Here is a 26,103-nt window from a genome sequence, read left to right on the forward strand (position 1 = left end):
GCAGTTTTATCTTCCAAGATGAATGGATAAAAGAAACTGAGGTATAGAAGGAACTTATTTTAGCTGTTTCTATTCAACAGGATAAGTCTGCTGTATTGTTACAATCAGAATGAATGTAGTATAAGCAACTGCAGAGTAAGTGGGCGTGCTTTGTATCTTAGATGCTGAGGAAGCCTGTCTGTCTCTGTTGAATAAATGTAACGTGCAAGTATCCTGCCAAGTTCATGGAATCTGAATGAGACCAAGTGCATATCATGCTAAGGGTTTGTGATATACACATCTCTGATATGCTGAACCTATTTACATGGATGTTATTACTGTTATGATTTATTTATTTTTCATTTCAAAAATAAAAATATCCCACTCAACAGTTATTTAGTTAGGAATTAAAAAAAAAAAAAAAAAAAAAAAAAAAAAGAGAATAGAAATCATCCCTCTGTTATGCCAATATAGTCTGTTCTCCAACAGCCTCTTTTATCAATCCTGATGTAAAGTCTATGAATCTAAAACTAGAAACCAGACCCTTATCTTAAGAGACACCATATCTACAATCAGATAATTAACTGAATAACATTAAGAGCTATAGTGGGACCTGCTAAACTGTGGATTGTCTCTTAATTAAAGTGACAGGCAATCTGCTAGCTTGGGTAATGTTTGAAATTTGACTGCATCACCATATTGTACAAAATTATATGAACGGGCATAATACTCTTTAAAATGTTGTCTACCATTTGTGTTGTTCAGTTATGTACAGTTTTTTATTCTCTTTTTATTTCAAAACTGTTGATAGCTTTCTTCACAAGAATCTAGTTCAATATAAAATTGATAGCTTGTACATAAATGTTTGGGCCAAATTCTGAATTCATTTAACATTATGGAGAGCCAGATGATTTTGTACAACTCCAAAGGAATTAAATTAAATGATTATGGTATATAGTTGGCAATTTATTCATTATTCTTTGAAGTTGTCAGTTAGTAGGTAATCACTGGTGGAAGCATTAATTAGGCTTTGGAAGTTTTGTGAATGACAAAGGAATTTAATTGAATTCAGAATATAAAAATAGGAACACATCTTGATATCCACTGTGGCTGTGTTAAATGCAGAATAATATGACCAATTTTACTGGCATCACAAAACTGGCATTGGAATTAGACATTTTTTATTTTCACTACACTTCTTAGTTAATGCAATAATGTATTATCTTAGTAGATTAATAATAGAATATAGAGTTGTTCCTAATTTTTAATAATAGGAAAAATAAAATGTATGTCTATGTGTATTTATTTAATCTATTTATTTAAACTAGAGTTGCCAGGGAAGGGGATCTTCAACCCATCCCACTTCAAGGCTGATGATGCTAATGGATGTATTGGGCCTGGAGTTGGATCACAGGCCAGGAAGGCAGCACCTAAAGCAGTGGATAAGGGAGCTCCAACTGGTAAATCAACCTCCATGGGAGCCCATCTCAAATGGCTGTACAGTAATGCATAGAGCATGGAGAACAAGCAGGAAGAGTTGCAGGTGTGTGTATCCATAGGGGGCTACGATGTCCTTGGCATCACTGAGACTTGCTGGGATGGCTCTCATAATTGGACAGTAGGAATAGATAGGTATAAAGTTTTTAGGAAAGACAGGCAAGGAAGAAAGGGAGGGGATGTTGCCCTCCACATCAATGATCAACTTAAGTCCATGGAGCTCCACCTGGTGATGGACGAGCAGCTGACAGAGTGTTTATGGGTTAGAGTTAAAGCAAAAGCAAGGGGAAGGAGACATTATGGTGGGGGTCTACTACAGGCCAACCAAGCAGAAAGACCAAGTGGATAAGACCCTCTATAAACAGATAGGAGCAGCTTCACTTTTGCAAAAACGTAGTCCTTGTGAGGACTTCAACCACACTGATATCTTTTGAAACAACAACAAAGCAGGGCACCAGCAATTGAAGAGGTTCCTGGAATGTGTTGATGATAACTTCCTCTTCCAAGTAGTACATGAACCCATGAGAAAAGGTACTATGTTGGCCCTTGTCCTCACCAATAAGCAGGGGCTGGTGAGTAATGTGATGCTCATGGGCAGCCTTGGCTACAGTGACCGTGAAATAGTGAAGTTCAAGATCCTTAAGGTGTCAAGGGGGGTGCACACCAATCTTGCTACTCTGAACTTCAGGAGAGACGATTTTGACCTTTTGAGGGAACTGCTTGTCAGAATAACATGGGATAAAGCCCTGAAGGGAAGAGGAGCCCAAGAAAGCTGGTGAGTATTCAAGGACCACCTCCTCCAAGCCCAGAAGCAGTGTATCCCAAGAAAAAGGAAGGCAAATAATGTCAGGAGGAAATTTCTGTAAGTATATCAGTGCTAGAAAGAAGGCTAGGAATGTATGGGTCCTCTCCAGAAGGAAACTTGCGACCTGGTCACAAGGGATGTGGAGAAAGCTGAGGTACTCAATGGCTCCTTTGTCTCAGTGTTCACCAGGAAGGACTCTAGCCGTACCACCCAATTTGCAGAAAGCAAAGGTAAGAACTGGGAGAAGGAAAATCTGCCCACTAAGTGAAGATGAGGTTCAAGACCATCTAAAAAACCTGAAGGTGCACAAGTCCATGGGATCTGACGAGATTCATCCATGGGTTCTGAGGGAACTGGTGGATGAAGCTGCAAAGCCACTATCCATCATATTTGAAAGATCATGGCAGTCTGGAGAAGTTCCCGCTGACTGGAAAAGAGGAAACATAACTTCCATTTTAAAGAAGGAAAAAAAAACAAGATCCAGGGAACTACAGGCCAGTCAGTCTCACATCTGTGCCTGGCAAGGTCATGGAGCAGATCCTCCTGAAGGCCCTTCTAAGGCACATGAAAAAGAAAGATGAGGTAAATAGTGGTGGAACCAACATGGCTTCACCAGGGGTGAGTCATGCCTGACAAACTTGATGGTTTTTAATGGAGTTACAGCATCAGTGTTTCAGTTGACTTAATGGCCCTTGACTCAAATAAAGAACTTTGTGTTACTTAATGTTAGGGGTAAAGATGAGAGAAGAACCGTGATATGGTAGATAAAGGAGGAGCAACTCATGTCATCTATGTGGACTTGTACAAATCATTTGACACTGTCCCGCATGACATCCTTGTCACCAAGTTGGAGAAAAATGGGTGTGATGGATGGACCACTCACAGTACAAAGAATTGGCTAGATGGTTGCACTCAAAGAGTTGTGGTCAATGGCTCAGTGTCCAAGAGGAGACCAGTGATGAGTGGCATTCCTCTGGAATCAGTGATGGGACTAGGGTTGTTAACATCTTTATGGGCGACATAGACAATGGGATTGAGTGACACCAAGCTGAGTGGTGCAGTTTACATGTTAGAGGAAAGTGATTCCAACCAGAGGGACCTGGACAAGCTTGAGTGATAGGCCCATGCCAACGTAATGAGGTGGCCAAGTGCAATGTCCTGCACGTTGGGTAGGGACAGTCTCAAGCACAAATACAGGTTGGGTGGAGAATGGTTTGAGAGTAGCCCTGAGGAGAAGGATTCGGAAGTGTCAGTTGATGAAAGACACGAACTGGCAATGTGCATTTGCAGCTCAGGAGGCCAACCGTATCCCCTGGGCTGCATCAAGAGAAGTGTGATCAGTAGGTCAAGGGAGGTGATTCTGTCCCTTTACTTGAGTGCTCTCTTGAGACCCCACTTAGAGTACTGTGTCCAGTTCTGGGGCCCCAACCACAAGAAGGACATTGATGGAGTGAGTCCAGAGGAGGGCCATGAAGATGATCAGAGGGCTGGAGCACCTCCTCTATAGGAACAGGCTGAGAGTTGGAACTCTTCAGCCTGAAGAAGAGAAGGCTTCCAGTACTGTGAGAGAGGTTGTGGATACCCTTTCCCTGGAGGAAAAGGCCAGGATGGATGGGGCTTTGAGAAACCTGGTCTAGTGGAGGGGTCCCTGCTTATAGTAGAGGGGTTGTAAATAGATGATTTTACAGGTCCCTTCCAACCCAAGATTTAAAAGGCAACAACTAAAGAACAAAACAGAACAGATAAAATGCAATAAAAAATAAATTCTGTTTTCACTGTATGTATGTGTATATATACAAATACTTATATATATACATATATGTAGGTATGGAATTAAATCTAATCTTTTTATGCCAATTGTCTCTAGTACCTACTTTTTTTTAAATCAGAAGTGCCATGTTTTGAGTTGCAGTGATTTTGTATGACAGAGTTCTTCATTGACTAAGTGCCTTTGGCTCAAATCAAGGATTTTGTTACTTCATGTAAGGGAGAAATATGAGAGACCACGTGACAAAAGTGGATTGAAAAAGCAAAGGTAAACTTACAGATCCACTGAGGTTAGTCAGTTAACTTCAGTAGCTATAGCAGGTGCAAGCATACATCTTTGCCAAGAAACTTTGTGTTGACAGCCTGATGGAAATTCATGCAAATAAGTGTTTCATGTCACAACTCAGCATTTGGTACATGAAAATTATGCTGATTTTGTAAAATTAAACTGTCATTTTATGGAGAAAAATATTTAGAGTTGCTGTGTTAGAGTTTTCAATCATGTGAACATAACTACAGGCTGACTCCAAAATCTATCCCTCCAAATCTTTGCTCTGCCTGCTGATTTTCAGCAGTTCTGTAGTCTCTTTTGCATAACTCTTTCTGCTGCTGAAACTTCAGTGCTTTTAGGAGCTGAATTTCTGGCATTTCTAAAATTTAATTATGTTGCCCACTGTGGGGACATATATTTTACTTCTCTGTGGAGGGCTGCTCTTAGAATTATGCCTTCTATGTTATTGTGTTGGCCCACAGCATCAGAGGTGGTTGTCAGTAGTATGTCAATAGAGGTTGAACATTCCTACCAGTATTACATTACATTTTGTTTGTGTGTGACATATGCGTATGAAGCAAAGGGATGGAATTGAATTCTCCTATGTAGAAAGAATGGAACTCACTGACATTTGTTGGCACTTGCTGAACTGTTAGGGAAACGAAACAGCAGATGTGAGCACAGTGAGGCACTGAATGGTGCATTTCAGCAGTGGTGACAGCAACAGTGGGTCACCTCCGCTGCTGCAGATATTTACAAGTGCAGCATGAAGGCTCCTTTTCATCACTAGTAAAAAAGCATAGCTCATGATGGTGACTATGTTGAAAAAATATGTTTTGTAGCTGAGAATTTTCTCTGTCAAACGGTGTTATTGTGCTCTCTGTATCTGTTATTTCCATGAAAATAAATAGTTGCATAACTTTTGGAGTGACCTAGGTAGAATCAGAGAATCAGTTGAGTTGGAAGGGAATTCTTTTAAGAGTCATGTAGTAGTTCAATTCCCCTGCAGTGAACAAGGAGATCAGCTAGATCAGGTTGCATAGAGTGTCATCCAGCCTGACCCTGAATGTCTCCAGGGACGGGGCATCCACCATCTCTCTGGTCAACCTGTTCCAGTGCATCACCACCCTTATTGGAAAGAACTTCTTCCCTACATCCAATCTAAATATTCCCTCTTTTAGCTTGAAACCTTTTCCTCATGTGCTTACACAACAGACTGTGCTGAAGAGTCTGCCCCCTTCTTCTCCTTTAGATACTGGAAGTCTGCTAACAAATCTCCCCAGATCCTTCTCTTCTCCAGGCTGAGCAGCCCCAACTCTCTCTGCCTGTCCTAGCAGGGGAGATGTTCCATCCTTGGACCTTTTTTGTGGCCCTCCTGTGGATGTGCTCCAACAGGTACATGTCTCTCCTCTACTGGCTGTATTACAGGTTTTTCTATCACCCAAAACAAGTTTAAAATAGCCAGCTGATCTATTTCTAGGCTATTTTTCCTCCAGGTAGAACAGGTACGCTCTAACCTGTAGTGAAGTATAAACTCACCCGATACAGTACTATAGATTATAAGGTCTTTGTAACATTAATCAAACAGATATTCTTGCCAATTTGTTTTTCAACTTTGATAGTCTTGATTTCATGATCTAAGCATGTTATAGGTTAACCCTAGCAGGCTAAGCAGCAAACAGCTACTGACTCACTTGCCTGCAGTGGGATGGGGGACAGAAGGGCAAGAGTTGAAAGCAGTGTAACTGGTGAGGAGCATTGAGTTTGTCTGGCCTTCTTAATTGGGTTGCACTTCTTGAGTATTGAGTATTGTGTAAAAATTCAGTAAGCAGTCTATTTCTTCCAATAACACTTTCCTTTGGGGAAATGTAAAATATGTGTTAGCATCAGTTGAAAGTGTTCAGATTTTTTTCATTCGATCCTATATTTTCATCACATTGCTCCTTGCATGGCTACCTTCCTGTGCCATCCTCTAACCTTAAGAAGATCTTGGCCACCTTATGTTTCATTTTATTTATTTTCTGTATCCAAATTAAGTCTACTGTTCTAGTTTTGATAAGAGAAAATTTGAAAATGAAACATTGAAATCTGCTTTAAATTTAAAAATGAATGTTAGTGTTTTGTAGTCAAAATAATAGGAAGAGAGTGTATGTTTTATGTGGGAGGACAATGCATTATACCCGATTGCTTTTTCTTTGTAAAGAATACAGTTGGTTATCTGGACCACTGCTCTTTCTGGAAAATAGAAGATACGCAAAGTAGCTGCTTCAATCTTTTCCCCACTGTAGGACAGTAACTGTGTTGTTGGGAGTCTTTTCTGAAGTGTATGTGTTACATGGAGAGAAGGAAATGTGAAGAATTTGTATCTCTAGTTGCTAACCAACAGAAATGCTTAGTCTTCATAAAAATATGAAGAGGAAAGGATTTTACACTGTATAGCGAAGTTTCATTTACATTAGGGCAGTTGATTCTGTGTTCTTTCTGCTGATGCATGCCTCTGAGTAATACCTTAACAGGCGTATGTATAAAAACAACTATATATTTACCTTAACATACAAAGAAATGAACTATTTTTTTTTTTTTTTTTTAAAAAGCTATTAAGATTTCTGGCCTAAAGACCAAAACAAATATGGTTGTGATTAAAGCTTTGTCCCACTTAATAGGGAGATTATGTCATGTGAATGGCCCAGTATTTGTTTTTTTTTTAAATAAGTTGATGAAAATTAAAGACCTAAAGGTTTTGCTTAGATTTCCTAGAAGTATTTAAAAAAAAAAAGTCAGTAAGAGTTTATAGAAGAATTTGTAATACTTTGGCTTTTCTCTCAGAAAATTTTCTTTTTTTGTTCTTTGGGAGATAGAGTACTTAATCTTTGCAGAACAAAAGGGCCATCTGGGAGGTTAAACTAACTACCTCCCTTAGGCTGAAAGAGACATCAACTCTAAAAGTCAATTAAAAAGAAAGGCTTCCTTTTGTTGTGAATACTTTAAAAGGCTATGCAGTGTTTTTCAGACTGGTCACTGGTCTTCCTACTTCAAAGATCCCTTCGGACAGCAAGCATCTAAATGTAAAGTATTGCTGAGAATGCTGTGAATTGTTTTCGATACTTGCACAGGTAAATAGCCCAGCATGTAGTCTAGCCTCCTATATGTTCTGATCATGAAAAGATATACATGCTCTATGCTAATGTACATCTAAAAACTTCTCATTTTCCAAAGCTCTCTGTATATGAAACCTATGACTAAAAACATCTTTGAGAAGCAGATCTGTCTCTGTATGTCTGACTATAATCTTAATGTGTTGTGTTAGCTATCGCTTCTTAATAAAAAAATAAAGATCAATTTCCCTTCCCTCTCTTGGCACTTCCTTAAATAAAAGTTCTAAAATTTACTGTAGTAAACAAGAGAGGGAGATAGGGAAGGCAACTGAAAAGTGAACACTAACGGAGTAAGCTGATCAGTGTGTTGATAGGCTGGAACTCCAACACATTATTTTATTTTTAATCTAAGTAATTTGAATCAGCTAAGAAACTGGGATGCTGCACAGCTGCTGATGTCCATCTATATTTCTGGGGCTATTTACAATTCCCTGCACCTTTGCCTGCAGGTTGACTTATATAATTGAGAAATGCTTTATTTATTTATTTATTTATTTTTTCTCAGTAATAGTCAAATATGAAAGTCTCTGTAATCTGTCTGAAAGCTCTTATTTACATAATTATTGTAGTTTCTGAACAAAGGCCTAGTAAGTAGGCATGTTTCGTTGATTAGCTGAAATCTATTGTAAGCACCTTATTAAGAAACAATTGGAATAATTCTTTGTGTTTGAATTGTCTGTTGCTCACATGACCTACTGCCCATCCAGGCTGCCAACTATTGCACCAGATGCTAACTAGTTAAATATTTAATTATCATTAGAGATGCTTGAATAACATACAAATGGGTAACAAAGAAAAGAAGAACCTTTTATATTGAGCTAGGAAGGGCCTTCAAAAGGTATAACGCTTCATGTGTTTGGGAGGCATGTATCCCAGAGGATGAATTTCTTATTCAGTGCTAATGGAAAATCATAATCTTGGAACCTTGTTTTTTTTCATTGTGTTTCTTTTGGAGAAAATAGATTTGTTTCTCAGCTGTCCATCATTAGGCAGACTGTTACATCAGAAACATCTTAACAAATAGTCAGATGTAAACATTCAAAATATGAGCCATTGTTTCATTCTGAAGTGGAAAACTGGACTTCTGGAATGTTTGGCAAAACAGAACTCTTCCCCACTATTATAGGGAATGGTTAGGGCCCTTTATGAGATTCAGCAGAGAACGTGTTTTGCACCATGGAAGGTGAGAGGTGTGTGCTGCTGGGTCTTGTCTATCCTCTCTCTGGCCGTGTGTCTCAGTGAAGCTAATCTGATAGCTGAGTAAGCATAAAATGTAAATCAATGAGAAATTCTCAATCATATATGTTCATTGCGTTGTGTTTTGTCTATAAAACCAAAGGAGTAGTAAAACCAGTAATGGTCGACACTGTCTCAAAATTTCAACCTGATTCATTTTCTAAGCTATGAAGTTTGGCTTTTAATGCACTTTAGTGCTACAGAGCACACAAAAATATGTACCTGTATCAAAAGGGATTAAAGCAAAGAATTGTTTTAGTTCTTTTTGAAATGGAAAACAAGATTCTTCCTGGGGATAAACCCGCCTCAGGAATTTCAAGAGCTGTAACATCACAGAAAATTGTAGCTTATAGTGAGGCAAAGTAATAAAAGCAGTTTAGCTGGAATTTCTCTAAGTGATACGGTTTTACTATCATATCATCAGTTGCTTTTTAACACCTTATTAATATCCAGGAAACAAATACTTGATTTCATGTTGAATTCATTATGTATTTTATATTCTTAATAATCTGTCAACAATTATGAGAAATGTTTTTACAGTCTCTGCTAGAGAAAGATAGAAAGCTGAATATCTTTAAAAAGAATATTAGAGGTACAAATGAGTTAATTTACCATTGTTTTATAATACTCTCTGTGCAAACTGAACTTTCTTATATATGAAGATGATATCTGTCACCAACCAGCTTTTGATTATTACATATATGACAAAGAAAATAATCTAAGTAAGTGGCCCCAAGAGATGCTATCCCATCTCAGTCATTCGATGATTCTATGGAGAATCACACAGCAGACCACACCCATAAAGATACGGAAAGAGGAATAGGGGTTTATTTCCACCAAAGCAGCAGCTCTATCTGTGCTTTTTTTAGTGCAAAATATTAACCCTCCTTCTGGCTTAGTCTTTAACCCAGTACTCAATTTCTGTCTGGAGTGTGTGTGTTTGTCCTTTCGGGTTTTGTCCTCCAGTAAGGTTAATTCACTCATTTTAGGGAGGCATTTGATTTAGGTTGCTCCAAGCAAAATGTGTCAATCCCTCTACCTTTGGCCCGAAGGTATTTTTTTTTCAGTACGCTAGAAGGACTGTGCCCTTAGCGATTACAGTATATCTGATTGATTGGCTGCAATCTATAATACTGCAGGTATGACATTATCCTCTCTCCATAATGCGGTTCTTTCTGAGTTCAGATGAGGTGCAATTTCATCAGGGACTATTTCAGCCCTTTGTTTCACCGAGCTTAACCTTAAAAAGGCAGTATTGATTTCCTATTTAAACCACAGTTTTACAGACTGAAATAACTAGAAAAATTTATGCTTAAATTGAAAACACAGGAAAAAAAAATACTGTCTTTCATGAAGACAGAACATGTTGGCTGCAAGAGTTTTAAAATATATGTTTCATTTTAATTAATAATATTGCATCTAACTATTAGAACAATGAAGTATGTTAGTGGAAAAGCATAATATGTCAATAGCATTTCTACTCTAAGTTAAATCAGTGATAAAAGAAAATGTCTTGTGACTCTTTATGGATATTATTGTTTCTATAAATGTATGCTAAAGTTGTAAATAAACTGATAAAGATTTGTGAGATTTTGGATTCCACATTTTAAGTGTCCTATTGCATTTTTTTGTAATATTGGAAGAAGGGGCATGTATGCATGAATAACCAAACAGAGGCTAAATAATACTTGTCCTTAGCTTAATAAATTAAACAGATATTTACATGACTGAAAATACGAAAATATATTAGCATGAGATAAAAGAGGTCCACTTCTCTACTAGATAGAGGAAGGAAAATGTTGGTGCAGTGAACCTTCTGGTATTTTCTGTTAGTGAATGTATTTTATAGATTGCAAGCCGTAAGTCTTCTAATGTATTGTTCTCTTGTCCTATTATTTTAAAATTTAGAAAAGTTGGTAAGAATCTGAATAAGAATATATTTCATAAATAAGAATCACAGTTATTTCTGTGTTCAAGACACAGAACAAAACTGCAGTAGTGTCACCAAAGTGAGTCCTTTATTTGGACCTCATCTACTGCCGGTGTTGAGCCATAATTGTTGTAATTCACAACAAATGTCTGTTATAAAATTAGTCAGTTCATTAGTCTGGAATTTGGGAAACGAAGAGTCACATGTAAGAAACATGAGGATTTGTAATGATGAAAGTCAGGCTAGAAGAGTGTTATTTTCTTTACAAACTGTAAAATGCCCTGTGACTGGGAACATGGAATGGAGAGTGGAAAGTTTTAGAAGAGTGAAAAGTGAAAAGTTTCCTAAGGAGAGGCTAGCTATTCACAGACAACTCTGATGTTCAGTAAGCTTTAATATAACACTTCTGAATCTGAACAACAAAGAACAGTTAAGGATTACTTTGCAGTTATTTGTAGATGACTGGGCTCTCTACTTAGATCTTTTTATCAGTCTAACTAGAACCTCCTTTAGTTGTGGTGGTAAGTTGTTTATCACAACTTTGGTCCTTGTACTCCCATATTACAATGCTTGGCAAAACAAGGGAAGCTGTCATTTTCAAAGAACAGAAAAATAAGAAAGCCCTACGGTTACTGTTTCTCAGCTCTGAAACACATGATTTTTTACTGAGTTCATCAGTCACCAGAAAAGTCATAGGCTCATTACAACTGCTGGGACCAATGGAACATGTATAGGTAGGTAAGAACGAGTCAAAAACAGATGTTAAAAACAGACAAATTATTAAGTATAAGAGTTCATAGAACTGTAGAATGTTCTGAACTGGAAGGGACAAGGAGATTGTGAAGGCCAACTCCTGGCTCCACACTGGACCACCCAAAATTCAAACCATAATTCTGAGAGCATTCTGAGACAGTTATGTATTCTTAAGCATGCATTGAGCAGTGGTGTATGCCTAGTGTAATCTACATAATTCCAGAATATTGAGAGGCCTGAGATGAATGTTCACTCTTTAAGAAAGTCAATAGGTTATCTCTAGGTTCTCTTGTTTCTGGGACTACCTTGTTAATATTCACAAGATTAATGTTTTGGAGCTTTTGGGGCAAAACTACTGTCTATTATCTTTCCCTAAGATGACTGTTGTCTTCTGAAATTACAAAATTCAGTTCTGATTGAAGCCTGTTGAAGACCAAACATGTAAGATTTTGCTAAGAATACAAGTCAAGCTATGGATTTCCATAATCCATTATGGAATGGCATATTAAAAATTTAATCCTTACTAGTACTTGTAATGGATCCAGAGACATTTATAACAAAAATATTATGTAACAATTGTACCAGAAAAAATATATATAGCAGATAGTATCAAATCTATTGCAGTCAGAATCTGACCAATAGTAGAAAGTCTTTTAATAAAGGCTCTTATTTAAAGTATGTTGGTAGTTCCTAGTAATTGCTAGAATACTTGACAGTTTGGGAAAAAGAGAATAACCTTAGGAAATTAAAAAAAAATAGTCTTTTACAAAATATGTCAGAATGCTTTCACATTCATTTCAATCTGTCATATTACTTGCAGAATTATAAATGTAACCAAGTTGCAGCCTGAGATCTATGAATTCTTCCTTTACAGATATTGTTAATGCATAGAAAAATTCTGCTTTCTTTTGGTTTCTTTTCCCTCTTTTCCCTCTTCTCATGTGTTTATTCAAAAAACAGAGAAGGGCAGCAAGATGAAGGATGGTTTTCTGATGTCCATACTTTAGCACTGACATTGATAGATTCCTATGAGAAATGAAAATATTCGTAATTTATCAAAAATAGAGACTTTAGATCATTGGTAAACTATGTATACAGTCACCATAGTACATTTTTGAGGCAAGACTAACATAGCATGATACAAAACAGAGCAAAAATAGATGTTGCTATTTCATCATCTAAAGATCTTCTTGAAGGAAATAAAATTATTCTGAGGCATTTTCTTTCTTAACTGTAGCTGATAATTGAACAGCAAAATTGCTTTATATATCAGCAGAGTTAATTATCCTGAGTTTTGATCTCACTGAAAGAAATATTCATTTTTAACCTGTAGTGAAAATTTCATATTGCCTGAGTTGTTTTTCAAGAGTACAGTGAACCATGGAGCCTTATCCAATGGCTGATGTATTTTCATTTTTATAGTGAAGCTTATATTTAAGTCATAAGTGATCTGCTCTACATACTGCTAATGATTACAAAAGTGACACAATAAATTAACTTGTTCTATATGAATACTTATGTTGTTTTGGTTTTGTAATCACACAGAAAAAAAAAGGTCTTTTTTTCAAAATCTGTATTAATATACATATTTATTTTTTCTTTCTTTTTTTTTTTCTTTTTTAATAACTCAACACTATACAGTTACTTTTTTGTTTGTTTGTTTTTCAAAGTGTGTATTGTGTTTTTATTGTGCTACCATGTAACCTTAAATAATCACTTTTTTGTGTGTGTGTGATAAAAAGCCTGTATGCCTCTAAGGCTATAATACTTTCGTTAGTGTAGTGCTCAGAAATGCTATACATCGTTAGACTCCTTGCCATTGTTAGGAAATTGATAGGTATGTTTATTGTGTGCTGCCATATTATATCACACATTCTTTGTGCTGTAATACATATTTGTGTATAAGTCTTTCTATGAATATTTTACAAAACAGTCATACTCCAAGAACAGGAGCATCCTCCTCATCTTGTTTTGGTTTTATGCCAGTAAAAATTCAAGCAAGTATTCCATATTCATTTTAGTATCTGATGTCTGAAGACTTAACTGACATTAGAATTAAACTTGTAACTCAGTATAGGAAATACAACTGTGTGAATAGCAGTTGAATAGGGAGAGGATGGCTTTGGCAGTTAAATCCAAAAATCAGAACCTTAAACAAATTCATATTTGTCCTGTCAAACTGAGTAATTGGTAAAAATTTTGGGACCTTTCTAATTGATTTTTTAAAAGTCATCTTTTTGCAGGAGGAAGATCATCATCTTCTTGTTGTCTGGTAGTCCTGTCAGTACAGTTATCCTGCAGTGCATGGCATATGTCTCCCATGAAAACCAAGCTTCATCTTCCATCTGTGAAATTTCTATCCGCACTTCTTATATTTCATGGCAATGCTCCAAAATATTTGGGGTCAACAACGGAGTATTGGTTCTCAGCTCCTCCTATTCATCATCAACTTCATATAAACCAAAGGAAGGACTGAGGTTCTTGTATTCAACTTCAAAGAAAGCTAGAAAAATTCCATTGACTTATTGTGACCCATGTAACTATTATTGGATTATGGACCATGATGTTAAGACTCTGGTAAATTAGATACTTAGTGAGAAGAAACACTTTTCTTTTTTTTTTTTTTTTTTTTTTGCACCCCTTTAGTGTTGCCTGGCATGGATTCTGGATGTTATGCTTGCCAAATGGGTTTTGTGGCTACAGAGGTGGGATCTACTCAGTCTCTTGAAACTTTTCCAACTTGTAGGATGGACAGACTGAGAATTACTTTCCTTGATAGTCCTAGGTTTCATATCAGTTGTAATCTCTCTCCTAACCTCCTAACCTCCGTTACCAAGTAGTTCCTGTTTGAACTGAAAAAGACAAGGTATAAAAAGGAAGAATTACTGTAATTTCCAGGTTGTCTAGATAGATTATGGAGGGCAAGAGGGCCAAATTCACTAAGATTTATAGACATCCACAGTTTATTCAAATGGGAATTATTTAACTAAGTACTTAGGAGAATAACAGTGGAACTAATTTGCCTAAGGTCAGATAAAGAAAACGCTTCAAGGTGAGAGATGAACTGAGGTTTTTCTTATCCTATAACCATTCATTTAGCTACAGGGCATATAATCTCAGATGCTTTTGCAGTTAATTTTAATAGACACTGACAGTATAAGCATGCTTTTTTTCTGTTGTTGTATTTTCTTATTTCAAGATATTGCAGATACATGAGGTTAGATGATCAGCCGTTACAGCATATCCACATTTATAGATTTTAGCTGGCTTTCAATCTGGCATGGATCAACCGTTTTACTGTACTGCCAATTTTTTTTTTTTTTGAATCTCTTTACGGGTAGGAAGATGGTTGTTCTACATTAGCTGTTGTTTCACATAAGCAAAACCATTCTCGGTGCTGACAGATTTATGATTAAGGTGGCTGCAGAAACGTTCCCACCATCAGTGCATAATGGATGCTTTGTCAGTAAGCAATTTTCCTCCATTCACAGAGGTACAATTATCATCTTTGCTGAACTGAGTACAGTTTTGAGTGCTTCATGGAGCTTTAGTGTTTCTAGTTGTCTGCATAGAACAGTAGTTCGTCTCCTGCCTGATCCAACTAGATACTCATATAGGTCTATTATCATTCAGAATTTGCTTTCTGAGACTTCTCTGAATTAAGTCTTGTGCACATAGTAGTGACTACATCCAGAGAAAGGCAACAAACATAGTGAGGGAACTGGAGCACAGGTCTTATGAGGAACACCTGAGGGAACTGGGATTGTTTAATCAGGAGAAGAGGAGGGTCAGTGGAGTCCTTATTGACTTCTATAACTGCCTGAAAGGAGGTTCTGGTGAGGTGAGAGTCAGCTTCTTCTCCCAGGTAAGTAGTGATAGGATGAGAGGGAATGGCCAGAAATGGAGTCAGGGGAGGTTCAAGTTGGATATTAGGGAAAAAAATAAATAAATAAATAAAATGAGAAAGGATGGTCAGGTGCTGGAATGGGCTGCTCAGGGAGGTGATGGTGGGGTCACTGTCCATGGAGGTGTTCAAGACATGTTTGGATCTTGTACTAAGGGACATAGAAATATTGGTGGTAGGTGGACAGTTGGACTGGATAATCTTAGAGGTCATTTCCAACCTTAATTTATGATTCTATGACTCCAAAGGATGTGTGGCTGTCCTCTCTAGCAGAAAAGATGACCTTTCCTGAGCTTGGTGAAGTGACTCATGTTCCATGACTTTCTCTGATTGAGGATTATTGCATTAGGAATGGCATACATCATTTTGCTATTCCTATGGCATTTCTTTGCTCAGGTTGCTTAGATTAATAGCAGTTCAATCTAGGTCAACATCAAAATTCTTGCTGGAGCATCATTTATACTCTATTTTATTATTCTCAGTAAATACTCTTGGTAATCATATTTAACTCATCATTTGCATTTCATGAGTTTCTAAGCCTGACAGTTTGGGAGACAGAGTGAATAGGATCTGTATTTCTTAGTTATCATGCTTTAACATTGTCCATACTTGCTGCTGGTTCACTTTACTTTTTACAAATGGGGTAAATGAAATCTCAACATACAAAAGCATTTGCATGGGTAAATTCAACTTTTAGGATTTTGCATAGAGGCTCTCCCTTTGTAGCTCTCTTTATGGGTTAAGTAAGTAACTCAAAACTGTACTTGAGTCTATATAACAGTCTGAATTGGTTATTCTTGGAAAAAAAACAAAAACAAAAACAAAAACCAAAACAAAAACCAAGATCCAAGAAAAATCTAATTTTCTGTACTTTCATATTGTATGGGAAAGAGAAGCATTGCAAATGTGTCTCTGTGCAAACTCTCTTACTAAATAAATGTATTTTTTTTGAGAGCATCAGAGGAATTAATTCCTTGGGAAAAAAATAGGAAACGTAGTAGCATATCTCTTTCCTATCACTGAATGTTCTTATCAGATTTCTAAACAATTACCTCTGAGTACTAATAAGTGTTTTCCAGGCAAACGCATAGAAGGGTGCTAGATTTAAATGTCTAATAAGCATATGACAATGTAAGAGTACCAAACAGGGTTAAGCACCCTGAATGGAAGACTAACACATAGCTTAAAAAGAAAATGCAAACCAGTAAGCACAGATTTATTGAAACACTGGTCTTAGCCTTTGTATTACTGCTCACATTCAATTGTGTTATTAAATACACACTATCAAGCCAGGCTTCCTCCAAAGCCATCAGTGAAATGTTGGGGAGGGAAAGAAGACAGGGAGAGACCTTCTGCCCCAGTCTACTGCTGCTAAAATGAGATGACTGACTAGCATTGTTTTCTTGAATGCTGAAGTACAGAATTCTCTTCTAACTGCTGAGCTTTAAATTAAAAAGAGAAAATTCTTCATGGTGAACTCTGCATCTGATAAGGATGTCTGTGCTGCAGTCCTGTAGAGCAACACCTACTACCCTCCCTTTTTTCCCTGACCTTCATGTTCGTCCATGTTTTGAAGCTGCAGGGAGTGAAGCAACTACTGGCATTGCTCTTTCCTTGCTCTGCAACAAATTCTCAGAAGACAGTCCGATAGACCCCATAGAAGGGGTTAAAGTTCTCTCTGTTTTGCTCTTGGTTACTAACCTTTCAGCCAAGGGGGAATTGTTCTTCTTTCTCAGAAGTCCTTCAATCTCTTTGCATTACTTTTGGTGCTGTATAACATTTTAAAAGCTCCCTGACTGACAGACATGGCCGGAGGCAGAGCTCTGTTGGGAGAACCATAATGCACAGATCTTCCTCAGTAAAGAACTAAATTGAATACAATGTGATTTCGGGGTGTGTGAGGCAGTGCAGGCTTTCCCACTTTTTTATCTTGTTTATTTTGAGCTTCCATCCATGTCTGAGCAATTCAAGAGGATGATTTGAGTGTTTTTTTTGTTTGTTTGTTTTTTTCCCAATCTTGCACAGCTACTCTGATTTTGCCATAAATGCCAGGCAAGCACCCTGCAATCATGGAACTAGAGAACAATGGGAGTTTGAAGCTTTTTGAATTGAATTATGGATGAACACAATCTGAACGTGATTTTGTGTGCTGTCGAATGCATTGAAGAGAAAAGCACAAAAAGTAATATGAATTGTTAAATAAAGTTGTTAATAAAAATAGAAATACATTCTAAATATTAATATATTTTCCCCCTCCCCCCCCCAGAGTCTTAAGTTTCTGTCTTGAAGATTCATTTGCTGAAATAAAATTCATTGAAAAAAAAATTGAAATGCAAATTAAAATTATTTTGTTGTTGTAGAGAAGTATCATGGGCAAATAGGAGCTCTTTCACTTTTGATACTTTCTGAAGGTAGAATTCAAATACTCAAAAAATGCAGCCTTTCTAATCAGAACAGAAGTGTAGAATAGGAGCTGCAATTATTTTTCTAGGGATTTTTGTTTGATTTTCTTCAAAACTCAATAGGTTTTTTTTGGTCTTCCAATTATAAATCCTTTCTATTTAGGTACTTCAGTATGTAGGTAACAAACATTTCTATGTTAGTTATTGCTATGCATAGTAATAATATTATGCATAAGGAAAACATAACCTTTGGCCGTGTTTGAAAATGAGAATATATATGCTTAGATACTTTACCATGTCTTCTTTCCTGAGGTCCATATCATGTCATTGATTTTTAAGCAGAATTCTATTGATTTGGGAGAAACTTCTGCTTAAAAATCAATGACACAGTATGGCTGAAGGCAAGTGGTAAATTCCATAGTGGTATAAATTGTATTTTTTGTTCTTAAAATGTACAATGCATCCATCTTAAATCCTAGAAGCAGTATTTGTTGTACCTGACAAACAGTAGGCCAGATAGCAGGCTGGTATTTCATTAATAGTATGCAGCTCTTAATGAGACAGGATTATAATTCATTCTTACGTCCTCAGCCCACACTGAAATTTAAAATTTGTTAGCATATGACTGTGGTTTATAGAAATGTTAGTTGTCAGAAAACAGATAATGCAACATATAGCTTTCCAGTCATTCAACCTCAATGAAAAAGAACCATGGCATGGAAAGTATTTGTTAGATGTCCTGAACATTATGAAAATACACAAGAGTACACAAGATTTAACACCTTAATCGGGGACAGCATGGATATGGTTAACTTCATGAAAGCCATGCTCTATTAATGGAAACTGATAGCTTGAAAGGGTGGGAAGAGTAAACACAAAAGAATTTGCATTGCCTCAATACTTACTGATGTTCACTTTACTGTAAATGTGTGTGGGCTACGGCTTATTGGCTAATTCTAAATTCTAGAATAGCTCCATTTGTTTCAGCATGAAATCTGTAGATTTATAAGTCTTTGCACTGTATTTATTGTAGGCTGTGCCACAGCATTTTTAGATGGCATGAGTACTCATTTTCACAATTTTTTATTGCTGCTGAATTTGGTGCAAAGTTGCAAATGACAGCTAGAGTTTCATTTAATATATTCTACAATCCATAATATTTAAATATTTACATTCTTTAGTACTGTTATTTTATTAACTTCAGACAATGAATCAAATATTTCATAAATACTAAAAGAAAGCACCTCTGTTAATTATACTGTGGGTAGAAAACACAGTATTTTTTATTATCTATCTTTCTGTTGAAGTGGTCTGTGGTGATATAAACAGAGCAATATGAGAGCAAAAACAATTACTTCAAGTCCTTCCAGAGCGCTTTTTTTTTTTTTTTTTTTTTTTTTTTCCCCTACTATGCTGATGGCATTTGGCTGCTACAAGAATCACTACAGTTTTAATTGTCACCTTGATGTGATGGTTCTCTCTAAGCCCTGTAGTTCGTTAGTGCTGATTTATTTTTAATCTGTGTACCTGGCATTTGTCAGTATAAATGAATGTCAGTGTCTTATCTTACTGGCTTCTGTGTTGTTTCATTTTCTACATTGACTGCAGTTCTATCATTTGCTTCCATAGATCAAGACTGTGGTTTTTTTAATGCATTTTACAGTATTGCTGAAGAGCAACATAGTTACCATTTTTATACAAGCTTTGTGAGAAGAGAACGTCTGTCACAGACAGCATATTGTGCGTTGACAGCTCTGTGGTGTTTAGCTGTATGGACACTGTTTCCCACTTTTTCAGTTTTCACAAAGTTCATACAGATCTGCCTTCCAGGGTCAATAGTTTAATATAAGCTTTGTCCATATCCATCCGTAGTCACAGAAGGAGGATATGTCCAAGGTGCCATTCTGGCAAAGACAAAAAACAAAGCATTCCTGCTCTTGAGAGTGGAAGAGTGGGTCCTCTCTTGCCCAGTGTTTTATGTCTGTATCCTGAGTAAATGCATCACTGATGGGTGAAAGTTTTGTGAGATAACAGGGTCATAAAGCAGAGGGTATGGATCTGTCCTCAGCTAGACACAAACATAATGGCAAGCAGGGCAAGAATGATCTATTCCTGTGCTAACTGCACCATATTCCAGAACAGCTCGGTACTACTACAATCGAAACAGTAATTGCTTTTAAAACTGTGATTCCTAATCTTTTCTTTCTCTCTAGAAACTAACTAGGTGTGAGAATTTTGATGAACACTTCAATGTAATTTTATGTAATTTGATGTTGCCATGTAAATCTCTTTTATAGGTCCCTTTAGATGGAATTTAATGCGGCAAAAACCTTGTCATCAGAAGGATTAATGCCTGCATTAGCATTTCCGCAATAAAATCAGAAGCTAAGTGGTGGAGGCCACAGACACCTCAAACCTGGATTACTCTGCTCTGCATTAAGTGCTGGAGTTTTTATTACTTGCTGTAGGGAAGCCGTTGCCAATGCTTACAAGGAACTGCTTATCCCTGCTTCTCTGGGTCCTGTTTGATGGAGGTCTCCTAACGCCACTGCATCCACAGCCACAACAGACTTTAGAAGCAGAGCCAAGAGAAAATGTTGTCCCAGTGCCAGGGAGGAGGTCATCTGCCCAGCGAGTCAAACGAGGCTGGGTGTGGAATCAATTTTTTGTGCTGGAGGAGTACATGGGCTCCGAACCTCAGTATGTGGGAAAGGTAATTTTTTACTGTTTTTTTTTTTAAAGTTGAAATGACGCAGACAAAGAGTGCAATGTGCTGTAAACATGTACCTGTTTCTGATGGGGCAGATTTTCAGCTGACAATAGCTCCCTCTGTCCATCCCCTTCAACGTTCAACCTCTCATACAGCTGCATTAGTCATGATTGCTATTTTTAGTGCACAGGTTTAAAACATTTACTTTCTTCCTTTATATGTTTGTCTTATTTCCTGGTCCTTGATTTTAGGATAAAACTAAAATCTGGGAGTTTTGAGATTAGTTTGTGTTGCAAAAAACATAGCTTTTTTTAACTTTACATGATTTTTAACAGTGAATGTTAGTCTGACATCAGGGAAAAGATTTAAACCTAGGAGTCTCTAGCCCAGGATGTACAGTCATTTCTGTGGTTGGTATTATTACTCCAAATTGGTTTTCAGTATCCCTTGCTTTTCTTTCTGATTGTTCGCAAATTATTTCTAATGTGATTTATTGCTTCATAATTGAAAGTCTTGCATTTAGCTTTTATACTCTGTGTGTAAGCACACAAGCGTGCAGAGAATTTATGCAGTTCTCTTTCATTATGTGACTACTGTTTCCATAATAGGACCTCAGTAGCTGGTTGTTTGAGGGGTGTCAGGGTGAATTTGGATAATAGAGTTTTCAGAAAAGATGGCTTAAAATTAGACCTGAGAAGAATAGGAGCTCAGTATATAACTGCACGCTATGCATAATTTTCAGTTTATGTAAAGGCTATTATTCAATGAAAATAAGAGGGCAAGGATTAATTTCCTGGGTCCCTAAATGCCACTTCCCTAGACAGCAAGGTTCAGATTCCAAAAACATGGCGTGTCACCTTTCAGTTTTAACTTTAATACTGTGTTGTTTGTTTGTTTGTTTGTTTGTTTATAGTGTAGAAGCTATGAATTATGATGTTTTGTTTGTTTGTTTGTTTCTAAATATAAATGAAATTCACAAAAAAGTTAATTTTCCCTTCTTCCCTTCCAGAAAGCTATTACAAATAATGAGTGTATAAACAGAGCGGTGTAAGGCTACATTTGGCTCATTAGGTGCTTGGAAAAACCAGACAAGAGTATTCTTGAATATTACAGATGTAGGCACCAGTGTTAAGCACTAGAATATATTAGGCAGAAATATTTGCAGTAAGACAGTATGTTTATATTGCAAACATAATATGATGAGTTTCATTTACAAGCTGAAAACAGTCTGATCCCATCATGAAAAATTGCATCTTTGTAACGTCCAATTACTACCAGTTGTCCTTTCTCTAACACCTTTTTTTCTTTCTGGCCACCTACTAAAGAGGCAGACGAGGACTCTAATCACAGTTGACGCAGTAGCACAGGCAACGTGATTGCTCTGCTTTTTACCTCTGAAGACAGAGATGCTAACGCTGCATCACTGTAATTCATTAGTTTTTATCCTTTTATGTAAGATAGCCTGGGTAGTCATTTAGGGTCAGCCCTGAGCAGCCAAAATAATATTATTCTTGCATAAAATTGACTATTATCAATACATTTGAATTTGAGCTTGTAAGCAGCTTTAAAATTAATAGGATATTTCCATTAAAAGTAATGCTTATCGCATCACAGATTTACTTGGTATGTTTGTAGCTCATAAGACTTTTTAAAAACTGTTTCAACTTGCTGAAAATATTTTTCAAACATAACGTTAAGTCAAATTGTACTGTAGCACAAATAATAGTGATGTTTCTTGAAAGGTTATCATATGCCAGAAGGAAATATTCCGCTATTAAATACTAAAGAAAGTAAAATATAGGAGGACCTTAGTGGTGAAACAACTAAACAAAAAAACAACAAAAAGTGTGCTCGATTAGTCCATCAATAAGCTTGTCAGAAAATCTATTTTTATTCAATATATTCCGGATTATCATCTTTTGAAACAATATTATCTGTCAAGCATTCATTTGATGTTTAATCTAGCATATTTTATGTATATTAAATATTTGCTTCAGTCTACTTGAAAAGGAATTTGCCAATTATTTGATGTCTTCTTTACTTGATCTCTTGTGGTGAAACAAACAGAAGGAAAACAAGGTGATGGAAATGTTACCATTCCCCTCTAGTCCCCCTCTTCTCCTCCCCCCCCCCCCCCCCGTTTTTTTTTTTTTTCAAGGAAGTTCTCAAAGGAGCAAAGAACTGAATGAGAGAACTTCTGGGGAAAAAATTGTTCTTTCAAGGCCAGATAGTGAAACACATGCATAATATAAATTCACACAGTTCTCAGTGTGTCAAAATACACTCAACAGTTGTTAATCAGTATCTTTTTATCATATGTATTTTCTTTTAAATCATAGAAAAATTTAAGATATAAAATGCTATTGAGTTCTTAGGTGCAGAAATAACTGTTTGATGTTTATTATAATTTAGCGTTACTCCACAACCATACATTTTCAAGGTAATTCTCTTTTTAATATACTGTACTGTATTTTAGAGAGATATTGAAAATATTAGAGTTCAGGATATTTCAGGAATTACAATTTATTTTTATCTTCATCTTCCAGCCATGATAGCTGGGCACAATAGAGTTACAGCTGCATAGGAGCTCATACTGCTTATTCTGGAACCGCTGCACTACTAATGTCACAGTAATTTATAAATAGGAGTTTAATGTGTCTATTAAATCAGTGACAATTTCACTAAACAGTTAGGGGTGACTAGTTAATTTTGGAAGCCACCTGGAAGAGCACACAGATTTACAGCATTAATGTCAGCTGTTATTGGCCAACACACTCAATTCATTTTATGTCTGTTTTTAGAAGACTATTTCAGGAAGTGTCAGGTTACAAATCAAAATATAGTTTAGAAACTGATACAGTCTAGCTCAGTCAGAGATCCTGAGATAATGCTTCATGTTGACACATGATAAGCTGACATTGATAAAGAAAAAAAAAAATTAATATATTTTGCCATTTTACCTGAATGTCAAAGCAAGGGTCTGGAAATTCTCTGCTTTGGTAGTACGGAGTGCCATGAAGATCCAACAAGTTGCCAAACAAAAGAGAACCTCCCTTGCTAGAGATCCATCTAGCATACCTTAAAAAGGGAAATTGGAATACAGTGTTGCTATGTGACTTGTACAAGTTGGAGAAATGCTAAAAGGCTTACTGTGACATATACCCTTGTTTACATATTTTGCTGTGATTTGACTTCTTAGTACTGTGAAGCTCCAGAAGGCCATGCAAAACAGCATATGTTTAATAAAATTGAAAAAATATTCATGACAATTTTCTTGTGCCAAAGCTTAGTCCTTGCTGAAAGGTGATAGAAATAATCAGAAGATCTGATTTTCAAGAACAGCCTTGTCTTAGCACAGTTTAAAATGACTAACAAGATAGCAGTTGGAATGGACTTTATAAAAGGATTACTTAAAGAGATCTAGCTTTGCTGAAACATTACAAACCGAAACTATTCTTCATTGCTGAACCTATTCTTCATTGCTTTGTTTCAATAGTGATATGCAGGAGTAGCATAATAAAATGAAGGCTCAAGAGAACAAAGTAGATGAGAGAAGTATAGGTTCTTCATTAACAAAATAATACCAGCAAAGTATCAATTTTTAGTTGCTAAACGTGAAACGTGCTTCATATAAGGAGTTAAACATGTAGCATTATTCCGTCATATGTCTTTGTATTTATGTATTCTTGTATACCATTTATGTATTCTTGTATACCATTATCTGTGTGTTAATACATTACATCTTTTTCATACATTGTGCACCTACACAGACTTTTTGTGCTGTCTTCAAGAGTGCAGGCACAGGCAAACAGAGACTTGTACTGAACACAGGTTAGTTGCACTGGAAAATCTTGCAAATTGCTTTTCAAGGCAATAGACACTTTTTTTCTGTTTTTTTTTTTTTTTTTTTTTTTTTTTCTAGTGTGCAGCAACAAAATATTCTCAGCTTGCCAATTCATTATCTTGCTAATGAAATACTTATGTTTTGCATAATTTTGTTCTTTTAAATCTCCGTTACATTATACCTGCTTGCAAACAAACTGCTTCACATTTTTTATTGCTGTGATCCCCACCACTTAAAAAATGTTATAGTCACAACTGCCCTGGGGCTGTACGGAGTGCACACAACAGTATGTGATACTGCATAGATGAAAAATATTAACTCAATACTGAGAAGTCTTCATTTTCTTCAGAGATTTCCTCATATGTTAAAGCAGAAGCTGTGATGATTGGATGGAAGAAGAGCTTTATATTTGTGACCAGAAGAGAGTTATTTTCTGATGCACAATAATTTCCTCTGCATCTGAAATATGAACAAAGAACTCATTTATGCATTTTATAGTGGATAGTTTTTATTATATTAAAATTAATGTAGACCACCTTCCATCAGACTTAAATCAGCACCTCCTTCGGAACTCAGATGTTACCATTCTTTTCCATTACAGGTAAGTGTCTGGGTGATAGGGCACTCTGTGAAGAAAATTTTGAATTTGAATTTTTCAGACAAAGAAATCTATACTACTATGGCTTTTGTGTGTGTGTGTGTGTGTGTGTGTGTGTATTCTTCATAAGCATTGTGTTAATCTGAAAGAAAAAAAGAAATATAATTAAGGAAAGAAATGCGTGCACTGAATTCGAAAGCCACTGCCCTTTGGAGGAAAATAAATAAATTAATTAAAGCCTGAGTCATCATTGCTAACTGTACCTTATTTGCTTTATATAGACATATATATATATATATATATATATTTTTTTTTTTTTCTACTAGATTTCTGTTAAGACAGTCTTTATATTTCATTTAAAGCTTTATTTCATTTTACATCAAAAGGATTTTTCCTAGTTTATCATATTCTATGCCCAGAAGTAACAGTAAAAAGTAACTGGAGAGAGACCTGTAAATCATTTCCATTTAACATTTACATGGTACCATCTTCAAGCAGGTGAGAGGAGTTGTTGTAGGGACCACTACAAGTACTGTGTTAATTTCCCCCGGTTAATAGTTTCTGGGTGATTTTCATTTGAAAGATCTTTGGAACAGTAATTATAGGAATCGTCCACAATGTCTTTAACCTGCAGAAACTCATATACCCTACTCTGTCTGCAGACATAACAGGAAAATTCTTGTTGTACCTTTGTGTGTCTTATATGATAATTTTAACTGTGATCAGGGAGTCACACATGATCACTTTTAGCCTGGCTTACTAAATGATCTCACTGAGTTTATATATATATATACCTTGTACATTTTGAAGTAAAAGCATTGTCACAGTTTATTACAGAAAAGAGATGGAGAGAAATGAAATATCAAAAAGGTTTGAGAGGAATCAGAACTGGAACCAGAGCTCTTAACTTTGCTTATCACTTTTGAGCTGAGACTTCTGTCTCCATTACTTACTGCTGTCTGGTTAAAAAATGTGATGACTTTGAAAGCTCTGCTTCTTATATATTGTATAAAGTATGTGAGACACAAAGATGTTTTGACAGCTGCACATGAAACTCTGCGATGGAGGTAGAAATGCAAAGCTCCCATGAGCAAGTCAACTTGCATTTAATGTTCACTTTTGCAAGCTCATCTTTTTAAAAGGTGCACAAAGCCTCAGCTTTACTGTCACATGTGGTAGAGATGAGCAACCTGCATACCACAGAATGTTTCTTATGCTCTTGTGACTTCATTCATTGATTTACTTAGGTAGC

General features: G+C 36.3%; 1 protein-coding gene across 1 annotated transcript in view; it reads left to right on the plus strand.

The window, feature by feature from the left end:
- The window catches only part of CDH12 (cadherin 12), a 294,089-nt gene that overhangs the window by 121,766 nt on the left and 146,220 nt on the right, over positions 1–26,103 (plus strand). The window contains exon 3 of the mRNA XM_031589241.2: positions 19,997–20,412. Within this exon, the coding sequence (XP_031445101.2) occupies positions 20,182–20,412 (231 nt within the window). The 5' untranslated portion in view covers positions 19,997–20,181. The remainder of the gene's footprint in view (positions 1–19,996; positions 20,413–26,103) is intronic.

This window comes from Phasianus colchicus, chromosome 3, assembly GCF_987193195.1.
Source record: "Phasianus colchicus chromosome 3, bPhaCol1.hap1.1, whole genome shotgun sequence".
Classification (NCBI taxonomy): Eukaryota; Metazoa; Chordata; class Aves; order Galliformes; family Phasianidae; genus Phasianus; species Phasianus colchicus.